The 16,453-nt window shown below is 42.0% G+C and overlaps 1 protein-coding gene across 2 annotated transcripts in view; it reads left to right on the top strand.

The window, feature by feature from the left end:
• The window catches only part of LOC126281888 (myrosinase 1-like), a 47,442-nt gene that overhangs the window by 14,575 nt on the left and 16,414 nt on the right, over positions 1 to 16,453 (top strand). For both annotated transcript variants that reach the window (XM_049981204.1, XM_049981203.1), the window contains exons 4-7: positions 6,453 to 6,575; positions 6,655 to 6,838; positions 14,760 to 14,854; positions 15,769 to 15,916. In XM_049981204.1, the coding sequence (XP_049837161.1) occupies positions 6,453 to 6,575; positions 6,655 to 6,838; positions 14,760 to 14,854; positions 15,769 to 15,916 (550 nt within the window). The remainder of the gene's footprint in view (positions 1 to 6,452; positions 6,576 to 6,654; positions 6,839 to 14,759; positions 14,855 to 15,768; positions 15,917 to 16,453) is intronic.

Raw genomic sequence — 16,453 nt, 5'->3', positions numbered from 1 at the left:
CTATGGGACTTAACATCTTAGGTCATCAGTCCCCTAGAACTTAGAACTACTTAAACCTAACCAACCTAAGGACATCACACACATCCATGCCCGAGGCAGGATTCGAACCTGCGACCGTAGCAGTCCCGCAGTTCCGAACTGCTGCGCTAGAACCGCACGACCACCGCGGCCGGCCATACATATACGTGTTCATCATCATCAGTTCCGGCATAGATCAATTCCTCAGGAATATGTGAGGGTTAGGAGGGGGAAGAATACCTCGACCCAGTTGGCGGCTGGGCTCAGTGAATAGTTGTAGGATGAGCCGGTAGGCAGCAGCACGTTACGGTGATCTGCAAGTAGCGCTATAGTCGGCCTCTTACATAGAGACAATAATACTGGCTGCAGCCAGGCCTGTGGGCCACTCGCAAGTCTGTTTACTTCGTCGTTGCCCTCGTACGTTGGTCTCTCAGCTTCCTTTGGTAATTCACTGGTCAGACATACAGGGGATAGCCAAAACGCTACAGTTTGGAACCGCGCGACGGCTACGGTTTAGGTTCGAATCCTGCCTCGGGCATGATGTGTGTGATGTCCTTAGGTTGGTTAGGTTTGAGTAGTTCTAAGTTCTAGGGGACTGATGCCCTCAGAAGTTAAGTCCCATAGTGCTCAGAGCCATTTGATAGCCAAAATAATGTGAACAGTGATAGTAATGGCTCAAATGGTGCAAATGGCTCTGAGCACTATGGGACTCAACTGCTGTGGTCGTTAGTCCCCTAGAACTTAGAACTACTTAAACCTTACTGACCTAAGGACATCACACACATCCATGCCCGAGACAGGATTCGAACCTGCGACCAGTGATAGTAATGAGATGGTTGTGTTTGACAGTGTTTGGTATGAACTTGGCATCAGTACAGGTTGTTTACGAGTAGTGCACTCTTTGTATTTGCATTCAGAGGCCGAGGTCTCCGTGCAATGGAAAACCTAACAGAGTTCCAAAGAGGGTAGATTGTACGTGCCCGATTAGCTAGAGCATCAGTATCCAAGGAATCCAACTTATTGAATGTTTCAAGAGTCAAAACAGCCCACACAAAAAATGGAAACACATCAGCGTGTAAATGTAATAGTGGGGGCAAATCAAAACTAACTGACGAGATCATCGTACGCTAACATGAATTGTGTCAAAACAACACGAAACTACGGCGACGAAAGTGACTGCAGGTCTCAATAACCACCTTCGACACATCGTATCTATCGACACTGTGCGCCAAGAACTTCATAAAGCGGATATTCGTGTACAAGCTGCTAACCGAAAACATAGTGTCAGGAGCATAAATCCTGGACGGTTAATCAATGGAAACACGTCATATGGTCCGACGCGACAACGTCGGGCCGGGATTACGTCTGGAGAACGCGAAAGGAGCCTACAATCCTGATTGCTTCATTCGAACAGTTAAGCATGGAGGTGGAAGTGTGATGGTGTGGGCAGCCATGTCATCGTATTTTACTGCTCCCATCATTATTCTCAAAGGCCGTGTTACAGCGAACGATTACGTGAACATTATAGGTGATCAGGCTCACCCTATGATTCAAATGTTGCTCCCCAACAATGATACCATATTTCCGGACGAAAATGTACCCATTCACACTGCCAGTACAGCATAATTGTGATATGACGAACATGCAACTCAACTGCAGCGTCTTCCCTGGCCAGTACAGTCCCCGGACCTGAATTTTATAGAACCTTTGTGGGTAGTATCAGAGCGCAGACTTCCGGAGCAGATTTCCGTCTCCCTCGTCATTGCAGGAGTTAGAAGAGGTTCTGATCGAAGAGTGGCATAACATTCCACAGGAGACTATACGATCATTATATTCCAATACTCCAACAAGAATCGCAGCTGTATTATGGGCTAATGAGGGCCCAACCCGTTATTAATAAGCCATTCCGAAATAAGTACAGGTGTTTACATTATTTTGCCTATCCCTTGTATCTACCAAATTAAAACAATCTACCTCTCCTAGCATATGTGAACTTACGTCTAGAGCAAGTATTTAAGTCTCGTTTTTACAATTCCCCAACATTTCCTGCACAACGTCGTCTGGATGGTATGGTCGAGCGATTGTTCGAGTAGTATGCTTTCACATATTCAGGGAACGATGCCCAAATCTTATTGGGAGGGAGAGGAAGAAGCCTTGTGAAAACATGAGGTAGCTAGTCATTGAATGATACTAAAATCACAAAATCTGTACTTAGACATCAATGAATCAACACACATATCACATAGTAGACCCGTTACAATTGTTTAGCGTCAAGAAAAAAAGAAAAATGTTACAGAAACTATCTTCGAAATCTGTCAATGTTCGGACTAAATGCAGCCAATTTACACATCAAAGAGGAGACTTGTTAGTATTGCTTACCGTCAATAAACAAAAATCTATTCAGACGGTAAAATATAGTTGACGAAATTTATCGCAGTTCTCATGTTGATCATATTCTTGTATAGGTTCTCTACTTCGGCCAACATCAGTCTGCGCATGCTGCAGAGCTCATATACTAGTTTTAGTGTTTCATTTCCTAATCAAATTCCCCAGCGCACCTGATTTAATTTGATTAAATTTCATTACCATTATTTTGCGTTTATTAATTTTCATCTTGTAGCTACGTTTGAAGACACTGTCCGTCCCGTTCAACTGCTCTTCCAATTCCTCTGCTGACTCTGACAGAATTACATCATCAACGGTAAACCTCAAAGATTTTATTTATTCTCCCAGAACTATACTTTCTCCTCCTGATTTTTCTTTGGTATCCTTTACTTTTTGCACAATATACTGAATGAATAACGTCCAGGACAGGCGACAGCCCCTCCTCTTCCAACACTGATTCCCATTCATGTGCTTTGACTCTTATAATAAGTTGTATATAACATTCTGCTTTCTATATCTTAGCCCTGTTACTTTCAGAATTACGAAGAATAATTCTAGCCAACATCGTCAAAAGCTTTCTCTAAGTACACAAAATGTCTAGACATATTTCTGCTTTTCTTTAACCTATCTCCTAAGAAAAGTCGTAGGCTCTATCGCTTTGAGTATTTCCCTGGCACCCAAACTGATCTTCCTTGAGGTGGCTTTTAACAGTTTTTCCGTTCTTATGTACATAACTTGTGTCAGTGTTTTGCCACTTATTAAACTGATAGTTCAGTAACTTTCACATCTGACAACACCTGCTGTGTTGGGACCTGGAATTATTAAATTCCAAAGAATGTAATCTGAACTTCATCGTACAATAATTAACAACAGTAAATACTTTTGGCCACACACGTGTGATTAACTATCAACAAATGATAAATGTAACTGGTTATTTCCATTCGGGTATTTTCAAATAATATGTGAATGTGTTTTCGAGTTTGGGCTATGTTATTCGGAACTCGCTCTGCTACCTAATTTTCAGGTAGATCTGTTACAGTGTTGACAGTGAACGTTTCCAGTCTATGTGTTGTGGAAAGTGAGTGACTGGAATAAACTGTCTCGTCCTCCTGTTGCACATTAGTGAATATAAAAGTGCACCACGACATTTCGTAATGCACCATCCTACTGGTATAGGCAACGTAGTCAGATATTGTAATAAAATCATTACCGATACTCCCAAACAATGCAAGAAGCGCTTATGCACTTATAACATACTATAAACATGGTACGTTTGACTTGGTCCCGAAACGAACAATATCGTCAGAAAGTTAAACATAATCACGAATAGAGGACATATTGCATTTTATTCTATTAGGTGAAAACCGGGGTTAACGAAGGCGATGTTGGCCTGATGTATTCGACGATGCCCTTTAGCTACATTGTACAATGGCTCGTCCTAATAAATACCAAATTAAGATCTGCCTGAAGATGCCTAAATAAGGTAAAACGCGTAGTTGATAATAAAAAACAAAAATTGTAACCAAGACTGTTTTCAACCAATATTATTAAACATTGGTTTGCTGATTCATGCCATGGGAGAATTTGTACATATTGCGTTATCAAGATGTCTTAAGGATTATTGAACAAGCTACAATTTAATTACAAGCTATTTGGCGTACAATAGTGCCCGAAACATGACGTTAGAAAAATTCTGAATGTTAACATATGCTTTTGTAAGGAAATGACGCAAATGGGAAATCTCTTCCACGACAATAGAAGCTGTTAATAGGGGACATGCTTACCCCTAGACACTGCACAGTGACGTGGCATGCTCTGTACGAGATGGTTCAAGAGTTACCTTGGTAGTCGATCACATTCAAGATTTATATCTTGGTAGTCGATCCCATTCCCCCGCAAGAGCGGTGTGGAGGTCTGAAAGTGTCCTTGGTGGAGACTGATAGATTGCAGTCCGCCTGCCGAATGCATCCCAGGCATCTTCCATAGGATTCGGATCCAGGGAAGTCGCTGGTCAGTCCATGCAATGGGTATCTTCACGTCCAAAAAATTCGTTCACTGCAGCAACTCAGTGTGGGAGGGCGTTAACGTCTATAAATAGGATATCTGGAGCAACTGTCAAAAAGGGAAACAAGCCGTAGCTGCACTTCATCTTTGTACTGAAACGTCCCCTTAGAAAAATTAATGAATTACTGTGCTGATAAACCTCTTACGTTATTTGAACTACTGAAGGCACTAACTACTGATAAGCATAGTTAGCAAATGAAAGATTTTGATAGAGAACGAACAATGTATTTACCTTAATAGTGTTCAAAAGTCATATATATAAGTCTTACAAATTTACTGTCTCTGATGGACACACGTCCAGATCATCCGCTCTCAAAACTCCGCCATCTCTCTCCCCACATCCACCACTGCTGGCGGCTCACCTCCAACTGCACAACACTACAATAGCAAATTCCAACAAAGCAAACCAGCCCAGACTGCACACAGCACAGTCAGTGATTTTCATATAGAGCGCTACATCGCTACATAGCGTTACCAACATAAAAACAGCCTACTTACAGTACCTCTGAACGTGTACAATATTCCTCTGACCACGAACTAAGCTGTACATCTCAGTATGCCCATTCAAGACGATTCCTCCCCACACCATGATGCCATCACCACCAAACCGGTCTCTTTTCGCTATGTTCCTAAGTTGTATCGCCTATCAGGTGGTCTCCAGACTTATGTGCGACGAGACTCATATTTCGAACTGAAGCGGGAGTCATTTGCGAATAGCACTGTCCTCCATCCATTCACGGTCCAATTTTGATGTTGCGACTCCACAATACACGGGCCCGTCTCTGCGCTGGAGTGACCCGAATGCACACGACCGGACGTCTGGCAAGCAGCCCTGCTGTTCTGATCCTTCGGTACCCAGTGTGTCGGGAAGCAGCAAGTGCTGAGGCAGCTACAAACACTGCAGCCATTTGTGCTGCAAGTGTACTCCAATGCTGCCGGGCTGTTACGGCCTGATATCGGTTCTGCTGGAGGGTGGTTGTTCTTGCTCGACATAGCGCAGGCGTACAACGAACATCTCCTGTGTCTCGAAATCGGCGCCAAAGACTCGAAATGACACTCTGCGGAATATCTTAGGATACTGAACTTCGGACTGCGTTTGGACTGCTTTCAGGCGGCCGAGTATTCTACCCTGTCAGTGAACAAACAAGTAGACAAATACTAATATTTACTGCTATTGGTGATTGCTTGCTTTTTTTCTTTTCATTTTCGTGATTTCATGATTATACTTAACTTTTGGATACCAACGTATGTGAGGCCAAAGGGCTTTTAGAATTTGGAAAAAAAGTTGCAGAAGAGTGGAGCTCCTGTTAGTAGTGAAGAACAGATGTAGGTTCACCTCGACCATTGCGAATGGTGTTGATTTTTGCCATCAAGTCACAATAGAGGATAGCCTTTGTTCGTGTTATAGATTTGTGACACCATAACTTAAGTACATATAAACCAGACAAACGACCAAGTGTGCATCCTAATTCTCAAACGCTCAGAGGGGTAAGCACAAAACAGGCCTTTAAACGCAGCAATACACTCAGTCCATAGTAGATAATTATATGCGAATTCTACACACACGATATGCTCTCAGTAATTCTGTAGAACTTTGTAGGCGAATATGTGGCAAGTAATGAAGTGAGGCAAATAGGAAGAGATGGCCCATTTTCGCGTCTCTGCAACAGCCAACATGACTGATTTCTCTGGGAGCTTCCAGTTGAAAGAACTGTCTACACAGTGCTGGTGCAATAATTTTTTAATCAATCGTAAAGGAGACAAAAATTACTATAATTTGAACAACAATCAGTCTTGAAACACGATTAATTTGGAAATTTCCCTTGAATGTATTTTTTATAGCTGTCAATATAATATAAGTACAGAAAGAAACTGATTTTAGACTTAACAAAAACCTCTATACATAAAACTGAGGAAGGTAGTCAGAATACGATATGGAATGGGTTTCGAAATACAAATTTAGTGATGAAGCGTATGGTGTGCAGGTGACGATGTACCACTGGGACCTACCGCAAGCACTGCAGTACATCGGAGGATGGCCAAACCCAATTCTCGCTGACTACTTCGTGGAGTACGCCAGAGTGCTGTTTGAAAACTTTGGAGACAGAGTGAGTACCGACACGTTCACCGTTTCTCACGTGGGTTTCTCCCTGTTGTGGCACACCTCTGACAGCCCTGCTCCTGCAGGTGAAGTGGTGGATCACTTTCAACGAGCCGGAGGTCTTCACCGGTGGCTACGCTTCCTCTGGTGGTCAGGCGCCTTCGCAGAACGCGTCAGGCATCGGCGACTACCTGGCCTCCCACACCGTGATCAGGGCCCATGGACTCGTCTATCGCCTGTACGACGAACAGTACAGGGCCACGCAGAACGGTGCGTTAAACGTCATTTGTACTGAGATTCCAATTGATCAGTATTATTTTATTATGATTATCCATTAGTCATTGTACATAAAGAAGCTAACCATTTTCGTCACAAGTATACAGTATGCCACAGAGGACGGAGCAAATACACTACTGGCCATTAAAATTGCTACACCAAGAAGAAATTCAGATGATAAACGGGCTTTTATTGGATTAATATATTATACTACAACTGACATGTGATTACATTTTCACGCAATTTGGGTGCATAGATCCTAAGAAATCAGTACCCAGTACAACCACCTCTGGCCGTAATAACGGCCTTGATACGTCTGGGCATTGAGTCAAACAGAGCTTGGATGGCGTGTACGTGTACAGCTGCCCATGCATCTTCAACACGATACCACAGTTCATCAAGAGTAGTGACTGGTGGATTGTGACGAGCCAGTTGCTTGGCCACCATTGAGCAGACGTTTTAATTGGTGTGAGATTTGCAGAATGTGCTGGCCAGGGCAGCAGTCGAACATTTTCTGTATCCAGAAAGGCCCGTACAGGACCTGCAACATGCGGTTGTGCATTATCCTGCAGAAATGTAGGATTTCGCAGGCATCGAATGAAGGGTAGAGCCACGGTTCGTAACACATCTGAAATATAACGTTCACTGTTCAAAGTACCGTCAATGCGAACAAGAGGTGACTGAGACGTGTAACCAATGGCAGCCCATACCATCACGCCGGGTGATACTCCAGTATGGCGATGACGAATACACGCTTCCAAAGTGCTTTCACCGCGATGTCGCCAAACACGGTAGCGACCGTCAAGATGCAGTAAACAGAACCAGGATTTATCCAAAAAAATGACGTTTTGCCATTCGTGCACCCAGGTTTGTCGTTGAGTACTCCATCGCAGGCGCTCCTGTCTGTGATGCAGCGTCAAGGGTAACCGCAGCCATGGTCTCCGAGCTGATAGTCCATGATGCTGCAAAAGTCGTCGAACTGTTGGTGCATATGGTTGTTGACTTGCAAACGTCCCCATCTGTCGACTCAGGGATCGAGACGTGGCTGCACGATCCGTTACAGCTATGCGGATAAGATGCCTGTCATCTCGATTGCTAGTGATATGAGGCCGTTGGGATCCAGCACGGCGTTCCGTATTACCCTCCTGAACCCACCGATTCCATATTCTGCTAACAGTCATTGGATCTCGACCAACGCGAGCAGCAATGTCGCGATACGATAAACCGCAATCGCGATAGGCTACAATCCGACCTTTATCAAAGTCGGATACTTGATGGAACGCATTTCTCCTTACACGAGGCGTCACAACAACGTTTCACCAGGTCAACTGCTGTTTGTGTATGAGAAATCGGTTTGGAACTTTCATCAAGTCAGCACGTTGTAAGTGTCTCCAACGGCGCCAACCTTGTGTGAATTTGCATATCACAGCATCATCTTCCTGTTGGTTAAATTTCGCGTCTGTAGCACGTAATCTTCGTGGTATAGCAATTTTAATGGCCAGTAGCGTATTTCTTCCATATAGATAAATACATAAAACAATTTACATCTCGGATAAACCTCCCACTTACATCTTTTCTACAGTTATATGCAGGGTGGAGAAGAATTTTGTCGCGAAACTGTAACTATGGATAGCTGATGGCAGTAGGAACGAAAATTACTAATGTTTTGTAGGACCACACCGCAAAATTTGTAAACTTCAGGAAGATGACGCCACGCGCTTCGATTGGCCGCGGAATTGCCCTGTTGCCGGTTGCCCTGGACAACGCTCGAGAACAGTCAGTCTCTTCAAACGCAGCATCCCGTCGTGTTCGAGGTCTTCCAGCATCACCGTCATACCCCGCCAACGAGCCTGTTTCGCCAAGACGCCGATGAATTGCTGTAAACGTGTGTGGGTGTGGGTGACGTCTTGCTGGGTACCGTTCCTCATACAACCGTCGAGCTTCATGCGCATTTCCGTCGGCTAGTTCGTAAACAAAAACCATGTCTCGTTGTCCTTCAAACGAATACTGTGCCGCCATGGTTCCTGTATGACTAAATCGCACGTGAATGCCTCTGACGTGAGGTGGAGGCAAACAGCAAGACTATACGACACGTGTGCGTATCACATTGGGGCAGTGACGGGATGGCTGACGTTTGTATGTGTGAACTGACAACCATAGCGCCGCCCGTCAACCGACGATTGCCAACAGGGCAATCCTACGGCCAACTGGAGCGCGTGGCGCCAAGTTTCCGTAGTTTAAAAATGGTGTGGTGGCGACCTACACAACATTAGTAAGTTTGGTTCCTACTGCCATGAACTATCCAGAGTTAAAATTTCGTGACACAGTTTTTCTCCACCCTGTATATTCGGACACCGCGGCATTCACAACACTCTGTACACTTCACTGACACAGTCATTATTCTTCTTCGATAAATAACCAACAGCTGAAATTTTCTTTGTAAGAATCATCAGAAAGTCGTAGTTAACACATTCCATTAACCCCTAACAAAAAAGAAGATCTGTTTCGCTATCAATACTTCATTTTTTCTTCGATCATACGAAAACTATACGGTATTAACATGTTTTTCATCTCTTTTTTAGAGATCAGTTACAGCTATTGTTCACTTGCGAGGAGATTCTGAAGTGTCTGGGAGACGTAAGGAAAAAAGATATTTACTAAAGATCTAATATGTTGGTGTTCATTCCTCTCATCCTCTTCATCATACTCTTCAAGGACGCGAAAAAGAAAAACAAGTTTACCTTGTTTTAAGGCACTCTGCAAAGCCTTTTCTTTCGAATGTTTTCTCTACATCTACATCCATACTCCGCAAGCCACCTGACGGTGTGTGGCGGAGGGTACCCTGAGTACCTCTATCGGTTCTCCCTCTATTCCAGTCTCGTGTTGTTCGTGGAAAGAAGGACTGTCGGTATGCTTCTATGTGGGCTCTAATCTCTCTAATTTTATCCTCATGGTCGCTTCGCGAGATATACGTAGGAGGGAGCAATATACTGCTTGACTCTTCGGTGAAGGTATGTTCTCGAAACTTTAACAAAAGCCCGTACCGAGCTACTGAGCGTCTCTCCTGCAGAGTCTTCCACTGAAGTTTATCTATCATCTCCGTAACGCTTACGCGATTACTAAATGATCCTGTAACGAAGCGCGCTGCTCTCCGTTGGATCTTCCCTATCTCTTCTATCAACCCTATCTGGTAGGAATCCCACACTGCTGAACAGTATTCAACCAGTGGGCGAACAAGCGTACTGTAACCTACTTCCTTTGTTTTCGGATTGCATTTCCTTAGGATTCTTCCAATGAATCTCAGTCTGGCATCTGATTTACCGACGATCAACTTTATATGATTATTCCATTTTAAATCACTCCTAATGCGTACTCCCAGATTATTTATGGAATTAACTTCTTCCAGTTGCTGACCTGCTGTTTTGTAGCTAAATGATAAGGGATCTATCTATGTATTCGCAGCACACTACACTTGTCTACATTGAGATTCAATTGCCATTCCCTGCACCATGCGTCAATTCGCTGCAGATCCTCCTGCATTTCAGTACAATTTTTCATTGTTGCTACCTCTCGGTACACCACAGCATCATCTGAAAAAAGCCTCAGTGAACTTCCGATGTCATCCACCAGGTCATTTATGTATATTGTGAATAGCAACGGTCCTATGAAACTCCCCTGCGGCACACCTGAAATTACTCTTACTTCGGAAGACTTCTCTCCATTGAGAATGACATGCTGCGTCTGTTATCTAGGAACTCCTCAATCCAATCACACAATTGGTCTGATAGTCCGTATGCTCTTACTTTGTTCATTAAACGACTATGGGGAACTCTGTCAAACGCTTTGCGGAAGTCAAGAAACACGGCATCTACCTGTGAACCCGTGTCTATGGCCTTCTCAGTCTCGTGGACGAATAGCGCGAGCTGGGTTTCACACGACCGTCTATTTCGAAACCCATGCTGATTCCTACAGAGTAGATTTCTAGTCTCCAGAAAAGTCATTATACTCGAACATAATACGTGTTCCAAAATTCTACAACTGATCGACGTTAGAGATATAGGTCTATAGTTCTGCACATCTGTTCGACGTCCCTTCTTGAAAACGGGGATGACCTGTGCCCTTTTCCAATCCTTTGGAACGTTTCGCTCTTCTAGAGACCTACGGTACACCGCTGCAAGAAGAGGGGCAAGTTCCTTCACGTACTCTGTGTAAAATCCCATCAGGTCCAGCGGCCTTTCCTCTTTTGAGCGATTTTAATTGTTTCTCTATCCCTCTGTCGTCTATTTCGATATCTACCATTTTGTCATCTGTGCGACAATCTAGAGAAGGAACTACAGTGCAGTCTTCCTCTGTGAAACAGCTTTCTCAGAAAGTATTTGAGTTACGAAGTTGAAATTTTTGCAGGTTATTTATTGGAGTATTGGCTACAGTGTAAAACAGGCATTTTTAAAAATTTGAATTCAGTTGTTAGAGATTAATTTTTTCTATTGTAATGAAAATTCACTAGTTTTCGTGCCATTTTTTGTTTATAAATTCAACAACATACAGGTTTTTGGGAAAAGGCTGTCTTAAGTGACTCAGATGGGACTGCCTAACATTCCCCGATAATTTGAAGCAAATTGTTTCGTAGATACTGAGAAAACATGTATTTTTTATGAAAAAATAAATCTGTTGGGAATCGGGCGACAAAGTTTGGAATATGTTTATAGTGCATTCAAGGTCCATAGCATGGATTATCTTCATCTTCTGCAAACTTCTCCTCCAGCTTACTCTTTGTCCTCCTCCTGTTTACCCTGGCTTGTATTTATAGGCTCCTTAAAACCCTGTCAGCAGCCTGAAGTCGTTGTTTGTCTAAAGCAAGCATCGTTCGTACCATGATGAAACCTATCATCATTGCCATATATCGAAATACTATGCACCTTATACAACGCTGCCGCCATTGACAGTAGCAACAGCATCATAAACACCACACTGAAGTGTCTCTGTTCCAAAAAACAAGGTCTTCGGGATTCTTGACCATGTGACACTATTTACACTTTCATTTGGGTTTTGAGTTTTTCCGTGACCACACTTTTTCCACAGTTTAGGTGCTGTTCAGTCGCTGAAAATAGGTTTTATCACTTCTAGTACAGCATGAGGCAGACTATGTTTATGAGTGTACACTTCACCAGTTAACAATCCCTTTTTGTACTTGCACCAACTTTTTCCCCCTTTGAGACACAAGTAATGACGGGGACTTTCATCGGTTGAAAAAGTATAAAAAAAGAGCCCAAAGAGCCTTCTTTATTTCACAGACACCGTGTGTGTTTTGCCTAATAGCCATCTCATAATCATTCTGTATTTTGCCACGTACCTTCCCTTCCCATCCAACCCTTCACCAACCCTTTTTGTTTTTTGTACCACGCTTTGTCGCCGAAGTCTTGATCCCATTCGTTTCTGTACATGTCCAGTACACTCACATTTCTACACACGAAGGTACTTCACATATCGTACCATATCACACGCAACAGAACGTTGAAAGATACTAGCAACACCAGCCACTTCAATTCCTCCACTACTGCCACTATAGTTAGCTGTGCCATTATTTTCATGTTTATCTTTATTTTTTTGTGGGTACCTACAATATTTAGATATTACTGCTATATCTACAACTTCCTCTTAATACATACTGGTGGCAGATACTACATTATTAAGAGATGTGTGTTCCATTTATGCCAGATACTATCGAAATCTGCAGTCAAGTCTGTATAAATGTATTTTAGTTCGTAAACTTAGTTGGGGGCTTTGAAAGACACATCGTGCCACAAAAAATTGCACCTGCAGTAACACCCTTACCAATTGTACACAAGGCAAAACAAACCTAATGTTGTGTTCATGGATTTTGCTGTCATTATCTTCATTTGGAGGTACTGCAACACTGTTCAAAAGGTGGTCATGTATGAACTTTTACCACACTTCACTTCCATGTCACCGGCAAGTCCTAAGTGATTTTTACAAGGAGTTCCAGACCGAGTTCACTACACTGACTATATCAGTCTGCAGAACTTCCATTGAGAGCTGAGATCAAATATTTCATCCACTTGTTTCGCTGATAAAAGATTCATACTGAACCAAATTGCCTCTGCGAAGTACTTTCTTCCTCACTTTCATTGCAATGGGCAAGTGTACCAGCAAAGTTAGGTTCACACACTTGGTTATCGTCTTTACTGTTTACAGTAATAGCACCTACCTTTGGATTTCCAACATTTCTCATTTTATTAAAAGCCTTGATAGGATTTCTAGCCACTTTACGTGCAACCATGATTATTCTTCAATAAAACAGAGATTCAATGAACATAATTCACTATGAATATTTTCAGGACTACAAAAGAGTAAATAAACATTAAGCATACAACACTCGAGCAAGCGATATATATCTCAGGTTAGTCGCAACACTTATTTTGTAACACTGATTCTCTCTCACATCACTAAAATGTGCGTGATGAGTATGTAAATTCATGAGCACAACATTTGACAGCAGTTTAACAGTACCACAATGGGTCACGCCCATGCGGAATATATTTCAAAAATACTTTTAAAAAAGCTGTAGTGTTCTGAACTGAATAAATTAATGTCTGTTGAAAGGAAAAGTCTCTATAGTTTTAAAATGCATAAAAATGAATATTGAACATTTTGTGATTTTGAACCTTTCCAGTGCCCCTTACGGCAAATATTTAATTCTATTTTATACCAACTAAAGTTCATAATATAATTACTGGACCGTTGTAGACAAGCATCACAAATAGTAACTGTTTACGATGCTTCCTCAAATTAATCGCAGTATTGTACTGGACCTGTCCCAGCATCAGGCATTACGTGGCATGTGTGTTGCAGGACATAGATAATAAGACATACAGTATTCTGTTCTGCTAAAAAATTCATCACTGGAGTATGAGATGTTCATCAACACTGTATCCCTTATGCACCTACTAAATTTTATTTTATCTCAGTTACAATTTTTATGGTGTCTGACAAATTCTTGATATTTTGTATTCTTGAAGAACTGACACTTTTCTCTCCCAAAGAGCGTGACTTTAGGAACGAATAAATAACTGTGTGTGTGTGTGTGTGTGTGTGTGTGTGTGTGTGTGTGTGTGTGTGTGTGTGTGCGCGCCCCTCGCTTCTGTAACTATTGTCTTCCTAACAGTCATTTGATGACGCGATTTTCAAAGTGACTGCACATTTCACAAAATACGAAATACTGTATATACAGCAACAAGATTTTTTTGATTGATTGCCAGTAATTAACAAGAGAGTACAGCATTTAAATTTTTCACAAATTTCCAGAACATATTTATGTAACTTTGCAGTACAGAAACTTCAAATGCGGTGAGTATATAACTCCATGCTGGCAAAAACAATAACAAAAGCAATTCATTTACATGGCTCTCATGTAATGTTGAAAAACAATATAAGTAATATGTTGACAAGGGTGCATTTCTCTTCCAGTAACGTCACCTTCTAGTTTGATTGGAACGTAGAATATATTAACTACAGCTGTCATTGTCACAATTGTGCATTAAGTAGGTTGCTAGTGAATATCAGTGTCCTCTTTTCTTTTGTCTCGAACAGGTTTCCACGTTACTTAGCAGGAGTGATCTTTCCTGTCTGACATTACAATGCTTTTAGAAGTTACTGATAACTGATAACAAGCTATTTCATCAGCTTTCATCCCTCACTAATTTATGGTAGTAAATTAACCCTCTTGCTCTTCTTGTGATATTAGTGGCATTTGCCAGTATGCTTCATGGAGTTATTGGCTACGACGAAGAAACAATGCACAGTAAACTCCTATGTAACTAAACAATGCCTAACATTATTTGTGCTAACTGAAAGTAGTGTATTTTATTAATTTTCCGAATGAAATTTGTTACAGGCAGCGTAGGAATCACGTTGAATATTTCGGGAAGAGAGCCAGCTTCAAATTCGACAGAAGACTTGGAAGCTGCAGAGAGAAGGCTTCAGTTCGATGTAAGTACTGTAACTGCCACACAGTTCAGTTCATGTCATTCAGTTTCTGTGATGCTCGAGTGAATACTAGAGGAAGCTTCAGGTATGGTTTAGACCTTGTGGGAGGAAGTATAAATCGCTGTCTCCAGTGTACATCCATTATTTGCGGAAAACTGAGCTATACATCCTTCAAAGTTCTTATAGTCGTTGAGGATTAGAGTCTACAGTTACGCAAAGATTTTATTTACTGGTTACTTTTAATGGATTACATTGTTTTCACTCTGAACCTAGAAACCTATAAGTGGATCATATTAATGTCCAGATGAGCAATACGTGAAAGAACATTTGTTACGTGCACGGACGACCGTTTATTATTGATAAATAATTTTGCTAATTGATATTTGTCGCCTGAATTTCGAGAGGTATCGCTCACATTTTTGTTGCCTACGAGACTAAATGCAGTACTAAGAGGCTTCACTACATTGCTACATTGTACAATTGTACACAAGCATTACAGGTATGTTTTCCAACTTCTCTTCATTTCCCCACCTTTAGCGCAAGCTGCAGGCACTCAGCTTTGAGACACTTTCCCATACACTGCAGTGTCATTAACATTTAGTTAATGTATTTAAAAGACGAGAGCAGTCCTGTCACATTTCCCAAGGGCACTCCTGGAAATTCCTTCGTCTCTGATCAACACTCATCGTCTAGGGCACACACTTATCTAGGAGCCGAAGCAATGCACTCGGAGCTTCGTTAAACAGTCGACAATATGGCACTGTGTCTATGTCTGATATCTCTAGATATATTTAAAATCCAGTTTGCATACTTTTCGACTATACAGTCACCAGTTTTCTGGTCAAAATGTCGCCGCGAACATCGATAAACTGGTTATGAGGGAAAAGTACTGATTACTTTTATCTGTTGTTGATCAGGCTGGACTCTACGCACACCCTATCTTCAGCCAAGACGGGGATTACCCGACCATAGTGCGTCAGAGGGTAGACGCCAACAGTGCAGCAGAGGGACGACCCCGCTCACGGTTGCCAACTTTCACTGAGGAAGAGATTTCATACCTCAGAGGTAAGTTTATGTCGCCCTACCGCCTTTACATTCATCAATGCAGAGTACATGCCATGATATTTCCGACATAATGCCAGATTTAACAAGTTTAAAATAATCTTTTATTTGTACATTTTGTCGTTCAAATTCTTGTTCCTTGCTTCTTCTTCATATACTTCAACAGCAATGCCAAAAGAACCAGCTGCTTTTCCTTCCAGAGCATGCACTCCTCTCTTCCAATTAGTCTATATTTGCATGCTAAATTCGAAAGCCCCCATTCTTCATTCCTGAGACATGTACTTCGTTTAAATTTCTTAAAATATCACTCACCGGCCACACTAGGGTATGATTTCTAGTTTTCTGTGCTCTAACTATCCAAATATGGGCTAAAATACTCGTTAATAACACCTTAAACGTAAAATATATTTTGTTTTGCTAACTTGGAAGCCACATTGCAAAGTTTCCCTACTGGCACGACCACTGTTATTCAGAGACTTAACTCATGGGATGGTATGTGTCTGCCTGTACATTTTTCACGTTGTAGCAGACATATCTCGA

Source organism: Schistocerca gregaria, chromosome 7 (assembly GCF_023897955.1).
Source record: "Schistocerca gregaria isolate iqSchGreg1 chromosome 7, iqSchGreg1.2, whole genome shotgun sequence".
Classification (NCBI taxonomy): Eukaryota; Metazoa; Arthropoda; class Insecta; order Orthoptera; family Acrididae; genus Schistocerca; species Schistocerca gregaria.
This window is presented reverse-complemented; position numbering and strand designations above follow the sequence as displayed.